Source organism: Paroedura picta, chromosome 4 (genome assembly GCF_049243985.1).
Source record: "Paroedura picta isolate Pp20150507F chromosome 4, Ppicta_v3.0, whole genome shotgun sequence".
NCBI lineage: Eukaryota > Metazoa > Chordata > Lepidosauria > Squamata > Gekkonidae > Paroedura > Paroedura picta.
In genome coordinates this window covers 27,429,747-27,447,425 of record NC_135372.1, presented here as the reverse complement: position 1 = coordinate 27,447,425, position 17,679 = coordinate 27,429,747, and the positions used below count along the sequence as shown (strand labels likewise).

Below are 17,679 nucleotides of genomic sequence, written 5' to 3'. Positions count from 1 at the left end.
GACCCAAGCACAACAGGAGCCTCTTTCTTTTGTTGAATGGCGGGGGGGGGGGGAGAGGATTGGAGACAGCAAAGGAAGGAAAATAAATCTATGAGGAAAATATCTGCTGAGAGAAGTTAGGGCTTCTGGAGAGAAGTCACTTTAAGACAAGCCTTGTAACCGGGAACCAGGAAGACTTTGAAGTGATGCCTTGGCCAATCAGGGTTCTTTGCTATAGTGTTGGAGGTAGCAAGTTAATTTGCAAAAAGCAGAGATCTACACATTTACCTATGGCGGTTTTTGAAATATCAAGGCTTATACCCAGGATAGCACAGGGGATAGGGTCACCACAAATCAATCATGCATGTTGCAGAGGGAAAGTTTAAAGCCCCCAAATCAAAATGCAAATCGAATTCAGTGTAGATGGCAGGGATTCATTCGAACTGGGACTGGGTCAAAAGCCCCGTGTAGATTACACCCAGGCTAAGTACCTATCTAGTTGCTGCTTGAAGACTTCCCTCCCCTCTCCAACCCTTGCCCTCCCCAAGCAGTAGCATGTGAATGTGATTGCCACTGATTTATGAAGCAGTCATGGTTGTAAATCAATTATAAAACTCATATTCCTTCTTTCAAGGGGGGGGCATTGTTTGGCCCTTAAGGGGTTCTGTCAGGTTGAAATATGAATGGTTTGTAGACCTCTAGGGAGCCTCTAATTCAACAAAGATGTGGGGCTTCTATTATGTATGTGAATTCAATTATGCTTATGTTGGATATGATGCAAATGAGGGATTGTAAATTCACCAATCGCTGACTCTCAGGGTCGGAGCTAATAAAGAGCTGATGGTTTTCGAAGAGCTGTGCCTGTGTCTTCCAGACCCGCAGATATAATCACTTTCATGTAAATGTTCCTGGAGGCCTACAGTCCCCAAAGCATCCTCTAAGCCAGGGGCAATCAAACTGCAGCCCTCCAGATGTCCATGGACTACAATTCCCATGAGCCCCTGCCAGTGAATGCTGGCAGGAGCTCATGGGAACTGTAGTCCATGGACATCTGGAGGGCCGCAGTTTGACTACCCCTGCCTTTGGGTAATGAAATGTATGGTGCTGGCAGGGATCTGCTGCTTCAGACCAACACAACAGCCCACCTGAATCTAATTTGATATATAGTCATTGTCATCATCATCATCATCATCATCATCATCATGTGTCCTCCTGAAGACATGCTGGCCCTCTGATTGGCCCTTAGGGGGGATGGCCCTCCCAACTGAGGGCCACTCAGAGGGGCTGTTGCCCCATTGAGAAGCACCGGGGAGGCCTCTGATTGCCCCTTATTGAGGGGGCCCTCCCCACTGAGGGCCAGTCAGAGGGGCTGTTACACCATTGAGAAGCACTAGGGTGGCCTGTGATTGGCTCTCACTGAGCTCCCTCCCCCTCTGAGGGCCACTCAGAGGGGCTGTTGAACCATTAAGAAGCACTGGGGGACTCTGATTGGCCCTCACTAAGAGGGCCCTCTCCCACTAAGGGCCCCGCCCCTCCAGTGGAGGTGAATGTGCAGTCTGCGCCTGTGCGCAGCCTCTGTGGGCACCCCACTGCCATTCACTGCCTTCTCACCATCAGCAGTAGTAATAGGGGGCCATCATGCCTTCTTCCTCTCCTACCGTCTCTCCAGTCTCTCACAGTGAGAGCTGACAGGATGCCAGCTCCCCAGCCTGCTTTTAAAGCCACCCCTAGTCATAGATAAAATCAGAAACTTTTCTTTCTTTCTTTCTTTCTTTCTTTCTTTCTTTCTTTCTTTCTTTCTTTCTTTCTTTCTTTCTTTCTTTCTTTCTTTCTTTCTTTCTGTTTTTTTTAAAAGAGAGAAGAAAATAACACGACTAGATACTTTTAAAAAAACTCTCTGCTCTCAGCAAAAATGTAAAACATAGGTGGAAACTTTAATGGGAATCATAAAAGCTATTTTAAAATGCATTTATATAGGAATTTTAGATTTCATTTTAAAGCCAGGGGCCCCCTCCTGAAGCAGATGGGACATACCCGGGCTCTGTTTGCCTAGATCGCACAACATAACAAAGCATTACTTTTAACCCCCCCCCCCCTACTATGGAATATTCCAAAGTCTAGAATCTGATATGGTTAATAACTCCAGGGGCTTCTGCCATCCTCTCCATCCCAAATATGCGAGCTGAGGGCTGTGTGGATGGCCAGAGAGACCAGTTTGACAGCTGCTTCCTCCAGATCCTTAAAGAGAAACCACACAATCTGTGCCAGTGTACTCTGGCAAATTGAGTTCAAATTTCTTCTGCACGTCGTAAGGCAGGAAGCGCCCGGCCACCAGGTGGTGCTTGCCCATAAATCGGGTGGCGCACTGCTTGGGGGCAGCCAACGAGACAAGGACATCAGGACTTATCCCTTCGCTGCTGCCAGTCTCCACGTCCCACCCTGAAGAAAGAAACAGGACAAGGATTCAGCAGTCTCCTGGCTGGATCAGAGCCAAGGATCCCCTCCCTCCCTGTTTTGTTTTCAGAGGTAATTGCAGGTAGACTGCTCCTCTGCATGGAGGCTCCATTTCTTTAGGATAAGAGAATAAGAAGCCCTGCTGGATAAAACCCAAGGAAACAAGATTTAGGTTTTGATGGAACGGACAGTGGCCAGGTTCATGCTTTTGCCCAACCGGTTTTCCATCCTGAAATTCAAGGGAACATAGAATCATACAGTTGGAAGGGACCTCATGGGTCATCTAGTCCAACCCCCTGCACTATGTTGGACACTCATAACCCTATTGCTCATCCACTGTAACCTGCCACCGCTTTGAGCCTTCACAGAATCAGCCTCTCTGTCAGATGGCTATCCAGCCTCTGTTTACAAATCTCCAATGATGGAGAACCCACCACTTCCCGAGGAAGCCTCTTCCACTGAGGAACCGCTCTAACTGTCAGGAACTTCTTCCGGATGTTTAGATGGAATTTCTTTTGAATTAATTTCATCCCATTGGTTCTGTTCCTTCCCTCCGGGGCAAGAGAGAACAACTCTGCTCCATCCTCTATATCAGCAAATGCTGGCAGGGGCTCATGGGAATTGTAGTCCATGGGCATCTGGAGGACCACAGGTTGACTACCCCTGCTCTATATGGCACCCTTTAAAATACTTGTAGATAGTTATCAGTTCCATTTCCTTCCCGGGCCTTGACCTGACCCAGATTGTATTCTCTTTCCCAAGACGGCTCTATCATGCCTCTCCAGAACCCCAGCGGCCTTTCTGGAACAGAATCTCTGCCACACACATACACATTCCCAAGCGTGCAGGCTGGAACTTGACCCTGTTGAAGATGGGAGTAGAAGAGAAGGACTGAAGAGGGCGGGGAACTGCCCTCATCCCCCTTTCCCCTGCCCGCCACTGAATGTGTGAACCAGCTTGATGGGTGTTGAGGGGGGCAGAGGCATCCGTCTGAGTGCCCTTGATCTGCATCAGCTCTTTTACATTGCTGGCCTGCCTGTGAGTCAGAGCTCACTGAGGGACAAGAGGGCAAACCCCACCAGAAAGCAACGGACTGGTTTTCATTGCCACACAGGCAACTGGCACAGAGTGAGGGGCAGCAAGGCAGGGACTGAAGAGGAGGTACATCTTCTCTCCCCTCCCACCCTGCTCATCCCACGCTTCAGCCTTTGCCTTCCAGAAGACCCAGGTCTGCCTCGAAGGGAAGTCATTTAGTCAGTGCCAGCCAGCAGGCAATATTTTTCTTCTTTGCTCAGATTGTAGAGGCCAGCAGCTGCCTGTTTGTTCTTCTGCAGAGTGAATTCCGATGCTTGATGGAAATACCAGCTGCCTCCCTCCAGACACAGCAAGGCCACTCTGAGCATGACATCATGTCTCAGTAGGGGGGGGGGGGGACAGAAGCCTTTTTATAGGAAGACCCACTTTGACAAACTCTGCTGGAAACAGCGATTGCCCACGCCTGGGCAAGGAACTTGGCTGGGGAGGGAAGAAGAGATGAGGGAGAGTGATGCAATGAAATGCAGGGGTCTCTGCTCCCCAGCTTATGAAGAATGCATGGGTGAGGTTGGGGTTGCCAACTTCAAGGTGGTGGCTGGAGATCTCCAGGGATTACAATTGATCTCGAGGAGATCAATTCCCCTGGAGAAAATGGCCACCGTGGAAACCGTGCCCCTTTCTCCTATGTTTTTGTGAACTACGACTGAATTTGAGGGTTCTGATTGGCTGGTTTAGCAAAGAATTATCCTATGGCTGTATTTGGATGCTGTGACACAGTTTACTAATTTAACAGGATTAACTTTATATTCCCACTGTCATGATTGTCAGTTCACAGTCTGAGGAAGAGTGCTTGCACTCGGAAGCTCACGACTTGAATGAATCTTTGTTGGCCTTAAAGGTGCCTGGCTGGACTCTGATTTTGTTTTGTTAATCTGGAGACAGACAAGGAAGGAAACTTAAGAGAGATGGTCTCCTGACCTCACTATCCTATCAGTCTTCTTGCTGCCCCCTGCAGGGTCTTCTTCTCTTCTTTGTATACCAGACATTGCCTTTTCCAACAGAGGATCCCTGCTCCAAATGGTGGAGATGCTACGTATAACAGGAAACTTCATGAGGCCAAAGAGAAATCTCTCCGGCCTCATGAAGTCTGCTTCCATTTCTTATCCTTCCCTGGAGGAGGAGTAGAATCCCCTTTGACTTGTGGGTATTTAGAGCAATGATTCTGCCAAGGTGTGCCAGCTCTATAACAAAGTTGCTGTACCTTTAAGACAAGCACAGCAGATGGGTGTTGGGGTAACTTCCAAATGGACTTCTTTGAAAACTACTCTGCATTTTGCAGTTCCACAAGTACCCTGTGCAAGCATGGAGAGCTGCACAGGGGAAAGCACCTGGGCACAAGAGGGGAAGGATCCCATTTTGATTATGAATGAACCATGGAATCATAGAATAACAGAGTTGGAAGGGACCTCCTGGGTCATCTAGTCCAACCCCCTGCACTATGCAGGACACTCGCAACCCTATCGCTCATCTACTGCAACCTGCCACCCCCTTAATCAGCCTCTCCGTCAGTGCTGGATGGACCAATTATTCATAAGCCTCTCTCTTACAAGCACAGGGTATTTTTTGTTTTTTGTTTTAAAAAACATTTATATCCCACCTTTCCTCACGATTCAAGGTGGCTTACAATAATAGTTTTAAAACATTTCCAGTTTTAATTTCTGTGTCCCTGTTTACATGTAAAGGACGAGACTATGGTTATTTGATCCAACACATCACAGGCCACAAGCAGGCCAAGTGAGGGATTGAGGGCAGAGGAGGAGAAGCTGACCAGTCAAGAAGGGTGTTGTTGTTAGGTGCGAAGCTGTGTCCGACCCATCGCGACCCCATGGACAATGATCCTCCAGGCCTTCCTGTCCTCTACCATTCCCCGGAGTCCATTTAAGTTTGCACCGACTGCTTCAGTGACTCCATCCAGCCACCTCATTCTCTGTCGTCCCCTTCTTCTTTTGCCCTCGATCGCTCCCAGCATTAGGCTCTTCTCCAGGGAGTCCTTCCTTCTCATGAGGTGGCCAAAGTATCTGAGTTTCATCTTCAGGATCTGGCCTTCAAAGGAGCAGTCAGGGCTGATCTCCTCTAGGACTGACCGGTTTGTTCGCCTTGCAGTCCAAGGGACTCGCGAGAGTCTTCTCCAGCACCAGAGTTCAAAAGCCTCAATTCTTTGACGCTCGGCCTTCCTTATGGTCCAACTTTCACAGCCATACATTGCAACTGGGAAGACCACACTGAGTATTGAATCAAGAAGGGTAGTGGGAGAGATTATAATGGGATGTGACCTAAAACCTCCAAGTGGTACCCGGGAGAGAAGAAGCTGGTGGGTTAAGATGGACATACCCGAGGGGACGTCCAGGCTGATGAGGGGGGCCCGGATTTGCTTGAGGGTTGCCAAGACGCTGATGTACGGTTCTGATATTTCGGCTGGGTTCGCCTCCACACCCAGAACGGCATCAATGACTAGGTTGTAGGCATCGCTGATGAGCTGAACCTGGTAGGGGAGGAGAGAAAGACAGAGGAGCCTGTGGTTGTCCCCAATCCGTGATCATGATGAAGAAGAGGAGTTGGGTTTTTTTTTTTTATATCCTGCTTTTTTACTACCGGAAGGAGTCTCAAAGTGGCTTGCAATCACCTTCCCTTCCTCTCCCCACAACAGAAACCCTGTGAGGCAGAGGAGATTGACAGAATTCTGACAGAACTGCTCTGTGAGAATAGCCCTAGCAGGACTGTGACTAACCCAAGTTAGCTGCATGTGAAGGAGTGGGGAATCAAATCCAGCGCTCCATATTAGAAGCTGCTGCTCTTAACAACCTACACCAAGCTGATGTGCTCGCAAAAAATCCATATCCCAAAGGCAGAATTGGATGGGGTTCCACCAAGGGTTGCCAATCTCCAGTTTGAGCATGGAGGAAATGCTTTAGAGCAGGAATAGTCAACCTGTGGTCGTCCAGAGGTTCATGGACTACAATTCCCACGAGCCCCTGCCAGCATTTGCTGGCAAAGACTCATGGGAATTGTAGTCATGAACCTCTGGAGGACCACAGGTTGACTACCCCTGCTTTAGATGGTGGGCTGTATGGCATTATAGCCTGCTGAGGTCCTCTACCCTCAAAGTTCCCAGAATTTCCCAGCCTGGAGTTTGCAAACTTGGCTTCTATCCACACTGAGTATTGAATCACGTGCCCCATAACCCTGCTGCAATGCCTGACCCCATGGACAAGAGCCCTTCAGGATGTCTCTTTGGAAGGCATCTTCTTCAGCATGTGGAGCGGTTGGCTCCACGTTGTGGAAAACCTGGAGATTGGAGGGGTGGAGCCTGGGGGAGGCAAGGCTTGGGGAAGGTAGGGGTCTCAATGGAGCGTAATGCCACACAGTCCACACTACAGAACTGCCATTTTCTCTGGGGGAATGGGTCTCAGCTGCCAGGAGATTTCCCAAGAGCTGCGTGGACATCAGCAGCCCTCTTGAGCTTTGATCGGCTGACAGTGAACTTTCAGTTCTCCTGGGAATCCTTTGATTTGTAAGATCTGTGATTCTGTGATTCTGATTGCATCCAGTATTGTCACAGATCAGGCATTTCTCTCCATGCGCCAAATTTCAGTTCTCTTTCCATCCTTAATTTCATTCTGATCACACATTATTTTTGTGTATGCATGCCAGGGAAAGCTGGGGCAGGGAGTTTCTAATTATAGCTTTTCATCCAGTTGCAAAGCAATTGCTCACTCTTAAAAAAACAAAAAACAAAAAAAAAACACTGCACAAATTACAATCATAAAGAGGGAAATAAGTAATCAACCATGGTTTTGGAGAGAGAGGAAAGTAGTAATCAAAAAGTGAAAGTGTTAATTAGAGCCTTCACACGCACACACACCCTCCAACCCCAAGAAAAAGAAACTGATTAAGAATCTATTCAGAAATCCCACAGTGAATAGGAATAAATTATGCTAAGAAGTAAGAAATGCTTTAAGGCAGCCGCAGTTAAATGTGAAGGAACAGGAGCCCAAGGAGGTCTATGGATCATATTTTTATCTGATTGCAAAGCTCACCAGCACAGTTCATAAAATCAGAGAACCATAAAATTGGAAGGGGTCATACAGGCCATAAGAACCAACTCTTCTTCTTCATCATCTAGTCCAACCCCCTGTTCAATGCAGCATCAGCCTAAAGCAGGGGTAGTCAAACTGCGGCCCTCCAGATGTCCATGGACTACAATTCCCATGAGCCCCTGCCAGCATTTGCTGGCAGGGGCTCATGGGAATTGTAGTCCATGGACATCTGGAGGGCCGCAGTTTGACTACCCCTGCCCAAAGGAGTCCCACAGTGGTTTACAAACACCTTCCTTGCCCCTTAACAGATGCCCTGTGAGGCTGGTGGGACTCAGAGAGCTCCAGAGGCATATCTAAGGGGTGGCAGCTGGGCAACATGTCCTAGGCACTAGCGGAGATGGGAAGGAGCAGTCTGTGTCCTTCTCACTGCTGGTGGGGCTTGCTGTGCATGGATAATCCACAAGTAGCCCCAGCTGCCTGCCAACTGCATCACCAATGCACAGGGCTGCAGGTGGGGAATGATATTGTGGGCCATCCATCCAACGTGGCTGGCCATTCTGCCATCGCCCACAGGGAAGGATGTCAGCAGGATGTCAGGTGATGGGGTGGGCTGGGGTGCAGGTGGACTCTCTGGGGAGGGTATGGGGTTCAGGATCCTCCATGTCATCAAACCTTCTCTCCTTGCATCACTAAGCCCTACCCCCTGCCCCAGGGACAAAAACAGCCAGGTATGTACCTGGAGAACTGATCTGTTAGAACAGATGATGAGCAGGTAGTTATGAGTTTCCTGCATAGTGCAGGGGGTTGGATTAGACGACCCTTCCAACTCTATGATTCTATAAAACCCTAGGCCTACGGTTTCTTAATGGCCTTGAAAGGGTTTCCCAAAGGGGTGGGAGTTAATTAATTTTTCATATGGTTTTTAAAATTGGTTTTTAAAAAAAACATTTATTGGGTGCTATGACCGTATTTGCTCATGTTGACCCACCCTTCCAATGGCCATTGATGGGCCTTGAGAGGGTGGGGAGGGGCAGGGCCCTGGGTGGGGGTGTCCACAGCTCTGCTTCTGAACTATATTCTGCACAATCGTGCCACTTCTGGGATTTCCTAAAGAATGTTTCAGGTGTTTCTCAGTGGTAAAAAGGTTGACAAAGGCTGTTCTAAATCGAGGAGTAGGGGGAAGGGGAGGCTGTTGAGGAAACAGTGGACAAGTGGGTGTAAAAAGCGTGACCACCTCCACTGACATGGTTTTTGTTGTGAACCATTTTATTCCCTCTCCCCTCTCCCTGCCTTTGCTGGGAAGAAACAAAAGAACAACAGCATCTGCGGGCCAGGACTCAGCAACCAAGCCTTAATCATGGTTGGCATGCCCTGTGGATGCAGCCATGTCACTTCACTTGATCCCTAATTAATGCCCTGTGGGAGGACTCTGTTATTTTAAGCAGGCTTGACTCACGGGTGGCTTCACCCCAAATGAGGGACCTCAGCACTGCAGGAAGCAGCTTCGGTTTCACAGCAATTTAAAGAAATATGGCAGTTTAACAAGAAGCTCTGGGGAGCGGAAAAGCCACGACCAAAGACTTCCAGGCCTTAAGAAACAAATGAGAAATCTTTTCTTCCTCTCTGCCTCCTTCTGCACAGTGGTCCCCCGTCTGAAATTACTTGGCCTGATCCAGAAGCAGGCAAGAAAAAGGGGCCCCCACAGTTTCAACAGCCAAACGCTTCCAGTTGATTCTGTCACTCACGCCCAAGAACTTGGGACCCAAATTATTCTGCCGCTGCTTCTTTTTCGCATAAAACAGGGTGTGAAGTGCAGGCCAACTGGAAGGCCTCAGCAGACGGGCAGGGAAGCTGGGGTCAGGGTTAGCGCGTTCTTTGCACAAGGAGAACAGAATTCCAGTCCGTAAAAGGTAAAGGTAAAGGTATCCCCTGTGCAAGCACCGAGTCATGTCTGACCCTTGGGGTGACGCCCTCCAGCGTTTTCATGGCAGACTCAATACGGGGTGGTTTGCCAGTGCCTTCCCCAGTCATGACCGTTTACCCCCCAGCAAGGTGGGTAATCATTTTACCGACCTCGGAAGGATGGAAGGCTGAGTCAACCTTGAGCCGGCTGCTGGGATTGAACTCCCAGCCTCATGGGCAAAGCTTTCAGACGGCTGCCTTACCACTCTGCGCCACAAGAGGCTCATTCCAGTCCGTACATGGACCTTTTCAATTTCTGGTCATCTGAACAAACATCCCAGAATTCCAGTGGGTTCAACAGTTGCCTAAAAGTGAAAATGTAGACAGACTTAATATAAAATGAGAGTTTGGGGCATCTCATCAGCCATGTTCTCCTGCCAGACTTAGAACTAGGGATGCCAGCCTCCACGTAGAGCCTGGGGATCCCATCTCCAGACTACAGAGATCAGTTCCCCTGGATAAACTGGCTGCTCTGGACAGTGGACTCTATGGCATTGTGCCCTACTGAGGTCCCACCCTGTTCTGTCTGGGCTCCATATCCAAATCTCCATGTGTTTTCCCACCTGGAGCTGGCAAGGCTCCCCCCAACCCCCTGCCAGGAGCTAAGCAGGGTCCTGGCTAGTACTTAGACAGGAGACCAAGGAAGACCAGGGTTGTGTGGTTTGGCTTGGTTCAACTGCCTTAGTGCACCACTTCCGCCCCTCCTCCTCTCCGCGCCACTAGCCACCTTGGACTTTGGTGATCGTGGCCAAACCGAGCCGAAGCACACAACCCTACTCTGAATGTGTCTTGCCTTGGAAACCCCTTGGGGGGGAGTCTCCATAAATTGACTAAACTTGAAGGCTCCATCAACCCCCACCAGCTGTATTTTGAGTGTCTTGGCCCTGTGAACGTTCTGCTGCGGGATTATTAAACGTTCCCCTTAAATGTCTTAAAGGGAATTCTTTTCCACAGTGTAGTGCTGCCCCCATGGGCAGGCAGGTTCTTGAGGGTAATCTGTCAGCACCCTACAGAGCCAGCTTCAAACTTGCAAGATCTTTTTAAAACTAGAGTAAGGTGACTAGATTGTCCCACTTTTGGCGGGACATCTGGGGGCACCTGGCAAATTGTACTTATGTTGAAATTAAAATACATATCTATTTACAATACTATTTTTGCGTTCTATGCATTCTATGAAAATGTTTGTTGCTCCATATAGACCAAATCAAGACCCCCCCCCCCCGGTCAATGCTGTCCTGCTTTACCAATGTTAAAATCTGGTCACTTTAATCTAGAGTCTTGGTTCTTATATACCTCTTTTCCCTACCAGGAGTCTCAAAGTGGCTTACCTTCCCTTTCTCTCCCCACAACAGACACCCTGTGAGGGAGGTGAGGCTGAGTGAGCCCTGATACTTCTCAGTCAGAACAGCTCTATCAGTGCTGTGAGAACCCAGGGTCAACCAGCTAGCTGCATGTGGAGGGCTCGCCAGATTAGAAACTGGTGTTCTTAACCACTACACCAAGCTGGCTTTAGAGAAAGCTAAAGCAATAACTCAACACAGCTTGCAAGCCCCACAAAATCTATTGGTCAAGAGTCTGAATACCAGTGATAGCTGTGTTTCTATCACACTCTTACAAAACTTGTCCCCATCCTCTTGTACACCAATTCTTCCCATCCCCTCTCCCCAAGTTCTGTTAAAAAGTCTACTCCCCCCCCCGCCAGCCCCAATAATGCCATTTCCAGAAAACAGCAGAAGTCAGAAACATGGAAGAGATTGGCAGACTGGATATAAAAGCAACGATGACAAGTTTTAGAAAGGCTGGTTGACAGCTGTGCTTGTCACATTTGTTATAGGAAGCTGAAAACCAGCGTACAGTTTGAAAGAAAGGGGATATCCCAACCTCGCCCTACCGCAATTCTGGCCACCTTTGCTCACCTCTGTGGGCAGATAGGAAAGAAATGGGATATCCATCTTCTCACATTGTGTTGTGAAATCCCGATAAAGAGGATTAGATGATCTCTTGGGGTAGAAGATTGTTGGCTCATATTCCTGCAAAGGGAATAGAAAGGAAAGAGCCCCCCAAAAATGCTGTACTATAACTGAGGATTCATAAAACATTTTTACCCTAGATCTCTCTTAACTGCATTCAAGGTGGTTTACAACATAAAAGACTAAAGTGTTTTTTTTAAATAAAACATCAGGGAAAACAATTGACAGGAGCAATAATAATACAATGTACCCTTGACCTACAGGGATGCCATAGTAACCTAAAAGTTAGACTACTGCAATGCATCCTCCAGGGGTCTGCCCTTGAAGACAGCTCCAGCTGGGCTGAGTCTGCACCCACATGTTTTTTTCCAGCTCGGTCCTTCTGATTTCTGTTTGAATCAGACTCAGATCTTGCCAGAGATCTACAACAATCATTTCCCCTGACTGGAAAGAACATTATCCCACCTGCTGTAACCTGCACTCAAATATACTCTTCTCTCTGGAAACTCCCTTTGTTTGATCGGCCTGTTGATTGATCTCTGCTGATTGGCTGGTTTCCAGCAGGAGCAGCCCCTTTAACATCTGGTGGTTTCATTGCAGTGCTTCCCCATTAAGTGAACTGATAAGCATTAATATCAGAAATAAAGACGAGCTGTTTATTCCTTCACCAGCTTCACAGGTGAGAGGGGGGAAATGCTTCCCAGGCTGCCCTCTTTCTGGTGTTTTTTCAAAAAGCAATGGGGACATTTTGCACTGTGATTCTTTGTTTAATAAACAACTGTATAGAAGCACTTTCCCCCTTCTCCCAATCTGCTGCAAAAACTCAGTGAATATTCTGAATAGGGCCACAGATACGCAGCTGCAAGATAGCTCAGTTAGGAAGCTATTTGTCTTGCAACCACAACTTAATGAATTCAAGACTGTTCAAAAACAAAATAAATAAATAAAATCTGCATGGGGAAAAAAGACCCCCAGCCAGCCTTGAACTCATAAAGCTATGGTTTATGAAATGTTCAGCTTTCCTGAATGAAGCTGAACCTGAATCTCAGTACTGAAACTGGGATTAGGGTAATTCAGGAAATACTGAATCTGATTTGCATAGGTTAGACCCAAACCTGAAATTGCCCCTCCTTTTTTTGCACATCTAGATCACCTAGCTGATCAGACTTGGTGTATGCAAAATTGCCACTTATAGGTGAAAATCCACAGGTATCAGCACTTACTGCAAAGTTTTGCATGGAAATTTTTATTATATTATTATGATGGATTGGAATGTGGTGAAATTTGTGCTAGTCTATGACCATAATAATAATAATAAGAAAGATTGATTCAAGTTGTAGACTGTGTAGATTTATTCAGGAAGATGTTTCTTATAAAGGGCATAGGGGTCTAGTTTTAATACCTCTGGGGATTTTAGGCCATTGTCCATGCACTATTTATTGTCAATATGCTTCTGATTTTATTGCACCATTTTGTACTCTGATTAACTGCTTTGTTATATGTCTCTTATTTCTGCATCCTCTAGTTTTGTAATCCAGTTATGCATTTCTCTATGTTTTGGACTATTTTTATTGTATTGAGTTTTTTTTCTAAGGCGACCAGATGTTCTGCTTTTGGCGGGACAATCCCAATTTTTAAAAATTTGTCCTGCGTCCTACGGTATAAAAGTCCCAATTTTTACGCACTGTCCTTTCTGCTGCTAAGAGAGCCACATCCTGAGTGTGGAATCCAACGGATGCCGCAAGAGGCCTTCCTGCCCCACCAGACACCTCTCAGCCTGCTCCTGCCGGGGGGGGGGCAACTCTCCACCACGGACAGCCGATGACCAGGTCAGCTTGGGGGAGGGGGGCCCTACCTCCTTCCCTTATCCTTCCCCCTTCTCCCCTTTCAAAGCCCATTTTTATAAATGGGATTTGCTGCTAGTATAGATATAGATATAGATATAGATATAGATATAGATATAGATATAGATATAGATATAGATATAGATATAGATATAGATATAGATATATAGAGCACCGGCAGAGGGAGCTCTCACGCATCAGGGATCTGCAGCCTCCAAGCCTCAGAGGGAAGGAGGGAGGGGGTGGTCAAGGGTGTGGGATGGAAGGTGATTAGCTGGCTGCTGGAAACACAGGCCAGCCGGTTGGAGGAGGAGGCACTCAGGGGTGGGACAGCCGCCCTGAGTGGGTGTTAAGCGCTGAGTGGCACTTAAGACATGAGACACACTCCTCCTCCAACCCCTGTCCAGAAATACATTATGTGGAACAGATATTGTATAAATTGCTTGTGTAACCTGCCACGAGCTGATTTCCAAGAGTGGCAGGCTATAAAAAAAATAAATCAAATAAATCAAATAAATCAAATAAATCAAATCAAATAAATAGGATGCCAGCCTCCAGGTGTGGCCTGGGAACCCCCCAAACTTACAGCTCATCTCCAGACCACAGAGCCCATTCCTCTGGAGGAAACAGAGTGTGTGGAGGGTGGACTCTGTGGCATTGTGCCACACTGAGGGAGTTCCTTGTCCTCACTAGGCTCCATCCCTAGATCTCCAGCAATTTCCCAACTTGGTGATGGCAAAGCTCTCCCCCCCCCCCCCCCGTGTCCTGCTGGTGGCCAGGAGGGACCAGGCAATCCTGCAACCCACCCTGAAGGATACTAAGGAATCCCCAGGGCAGGGTGGGGCAGGGGGTACCTACAAACACTCGCAGATGCCGTGCACATGCCAAGCCGATGGCTCCATTCTTTTCACAGCCACAGACCACCAAGAGTGTCGGCTGCTTCTTTGGCAGAGATCGCAGAGGGAACACCTGCAGGAGGAGAAGCCCAGCAGTGTGAGGATGCAGGAAAGAGCAACGTCACAGAGAGATGCAAAGCAACAAGGAAAGGTTGAGAGTCGGTTTCAAAGAGGAGCCAACAACCATGCAAAAGCCAGTTTTTTTGCTCTTTGTGATTCTTCTGTTTTTCAATGGTCTACGGCTACATTGCCTCTGTAAAGCCTTAAAATAGTATATTAACAATAGCAGGATAAAAATGCAAGTGACAAAATTCTCGCCCCAAACTCACACATTTGTAGAACAATAAAATCAGAGACCAGTAGCACCTTTAAGACCATATTGTGCGACTTCAGACCCACACGGCTACCCAGTTGTTATCTACATTAATAGAAGTTCAGTGTAGGTGGAAGAAGGCAAAATCTCAGCTTAAGTTTAGGATCAGTTTTTGTCCTGGTGTTCTGTGAAAATCCTGGCATAGCTAAAATAGCAAGAATTGCTGGTATCAAAAATCTGGTGGGCTCCATCACACAAAAATTGACTCAGTTGGTACCTACAGCCAATCCGATTGAATGGCAAATGTATCTAATAATATCAGTCACGGGGAGGGCTGTGCCCAGTTATTCCTGTCTGTGATATTCCATTAAAGGAAGCCGATCATCCCTAAATAGACATTAATAATTGGGGGATTAAATGGCTCACGATCTCGCTGCATCAAGACAAGCTGATGTGTTTAAATAGCCTTTCCTGATGTTTTGAAAGCCCCACTGTTAATTGGGAACGAAGAAGACAATATTGGCATTCTCTCATGGCTTATTGCGCAAATTAGATTTTGCTATTCCAAGATGGCTGTTCCTAAGTGCCAAACACCTGTTGCTGGGTCTCACAGCACTGCAGACCCTCAATTCTTGAAAAAGGGCCTCAGAAAGTCAGCCAAAGGGCAACCAACGCAAAATAGCCAAGCCTCCCTTTCGAGGCTCTGCCTAGGGGTGCCAAATTTTGGGTAGGGCCTGGAGATCTCCAGGAATTACAACTCCTCTCCAGACCATGGAGATCAGTGCCCCTGGAAAAGATTTCTGGATTGGAGGGTGGATTGTATGGTGGTGTGCCCCACTGAGTCCCCTTGCCATATCCCACCCTCCCCAGGCTTTGCCCCCCCCCCCGGATTTTCCCAACCCAGAATGGGCAACCTTCTTGAACACAATGTGTGAATTAAAAAAAAAATCTTTCAATGGCTTATACTCATTAATACATTTTCAAATATTTACATTTTAAAAGAACAAGGAAGATGACCACTTAGGATAAAATATGACTGTTGATTTGCCCCAATTTTCAGCAGGCCCTACATTAAAGGTTAAAGGTAAAGGTATCCCCTGTGCAAGCACCGAGTCATGTCTGACCCTTGGGGTGACGCCCTCCAGCGTTTTCATGGCAGACTCAATACGGGGTGGTTTGCCAGTGCCTTCCCCAGTCATGACTGGCCTTACATTGTGTGTCTCAAAACGGCAGGTAGATTGTTCATGCTGGCCCCCACAGCTTGCACATGTGGCCCCCACTGTGCCTGCTGTTTGCCAGGCACCTGGGGAATTCAGAGGGGGCATCAGCTGTCTAGATTTGGTTGATATCTTCCCTGTGGCAGTGCCTCTGTAGACGCACCAGCCGGAGTTAGCAGCTGCCGTGTGGCTTGGGTGCTGGCCTCAGCAACCTCCGCCGCCAATACCATGTAAAGGGCTACCTGAAGTATTAAATCTTGACGGGCAAACATCTTCCACTGCGTTGCCTCGTCCCTGATGCTGCAGACTAATCTATCCCGCAGCATATCTTCCGAATTCGGGAAATTGCATTGTTGTGTGAGTTGTCACAATTCTACCACGAATGTGGCGGGACTTTCGCCAAGTTGTTGATTTCACCCATAGAATGCAGGTTGTTGCAGGACTCCCATGGGTCTAGTTGTCAAATGGGCTGTTGCCGCTGCCAGGATATCGGTGATAGGTGAGACATCCAACCGAGTGGAAGCCAACAAGGCCTTAGAGAGAGCAAATGTACGAGCCCCACACCTGCTGAAGAAGACGGCCCATTTCCATGCAGGATCAGCAAGACCATTCGTGACTGCGTAAAACTTGAAACTTGTCACATATTTTCCGCACGGTGGGATTAGAGGGGTCAAATTTTCCAATATTTTTATTTTATTTATTTAATTTCTAGCCCGCCACTCCCACAAGGCTTGTGGCGGGTTACAAACATGCATAAAATTCCCATAAAATTACCCTTAAAACAATCCCATAATCTACAAAATGCACACGATCCATTTGCAAAGAGTCCAAGGAATAATGGCACAAAACACACACACACACACACACACAAAACCAAATCTCCCACAATCACCCTCAAAGGTGGACAAGGGGTACTGATCTTCATCCACCAATAGAGTGACCCGGGAGGGGGCGGGTCCTAGATCTTCCTCAGCAAGCTGGCCCCAACCATAGGCCTGGCGGAAGAGCTCCATTTTTCAGGCCCTAAGGAATGTTGAAAACTCCTGCAGGGCCCTTAGCTCCTCCGGGAGCTCATTCCATCTGGCAGGGGTCAGGGCCAAAAAGGCCCTGGCTCTGGTCGAGGCCAGACATGCTTCCTGGGGGCCGGGAATGCCCCTGGGTCACGATCCCACCTTCATTGCAAAATAGTACACAGACAGCTGGATCTCACCAACTCTTTATTCAACACACACTTCAGACACCCACCACTTAATAGTTGCAGGCTGTTCTTATATATACCTTCTTTTCCCCATCAAAAGCTCCCACTCATAGGAACAACACTCTTAATGATTAACCCTTACAATGATAACAAATAATATAAAATACATTTCACAATCCTGTGCTTCTTTAGGGACAGGCGTGTGTGTAGTTCAGTGTAGTTAAGTCTGATTCACACATTTGAGAACTTAGTTTTGGGGGAAACTGCCTTTTTGGGTTGCCAATTCTGGGTTGGGAAATTCCTGTAGATTTGAGGGTGGGGCCTGGGATGGTGGGAACCTCAGAAGGGGGTACAAGGCCCTTCAGTTCACGCTCCAAAGCAGCCAGTTGCTCCAGGGGGGCAGATTTCTGTAACCTGGAAATGACAAATATCAAAAGCGCCACTAAAAGATGCTCAACAACCCCATTTGGATGTTTGCAGGACAAAAGGGTGGAAACAGAGGGAGACAGAAGCATTCTCAGCTCTCCCGTGAAACTGCACAGTGTCAGACTTTCAAAACTGCTCGGCATTTCCTCCACAGGCTGGAATCACCTTCCCGCAGAATGGCCTGGCCTGGCCTGCAAGCCATTAAAACCCAGATGAAATCATTAAGCCAGTGCAGCGGCTGTCCAAAACTAACAAGGCGAGGGAAAAGGGCTGGCACACACCGGGGCC

General features: G+C 47.7%; 1 protein-coding gene across 3 annotated transcripts in view; it reads right to left on the bottom strand.

Moving 5' to 3' along the window:
- Nucleotides 1-1,894: 1,894 nt before the first annotated feature.
- YJEFN3 (YjeF N-terminal domain containing 3) overlaps nt 1,895-17,679 on the bottom strand; it is a 37,838-nt gene continuing 22,053 nt past the window's right edge. For 2 of the 3 annotated variants that reach the window (XM_077332073.1, XM_077332072.1), the window contains exons 3-6: nt 14,200-14,310; nt 11,444-11,557; nt 5,860-6,010; nt 1,895-2,418 (exon numbers count right to left, since the gene is read on the bottom strand). In XM_077332073.1, coding sequence (XP_077188188.1) covers nt 2,219-2,418; nt 5,860-6,010; nt 11,444-11,557; nt 14,200-14,310 — 576 coding nt within the window. In that variant the 3' untranslated portion in view covers nt 1,895-2,218. The remainder of the gene's footprint in view (nt 2,419-5,859; nt 6,011-11,443; nt 11,558-14,199; nt 14,311-17,679) is intronic. The other variant, XM_077332074.1, reaches the window with a different exon arrangement.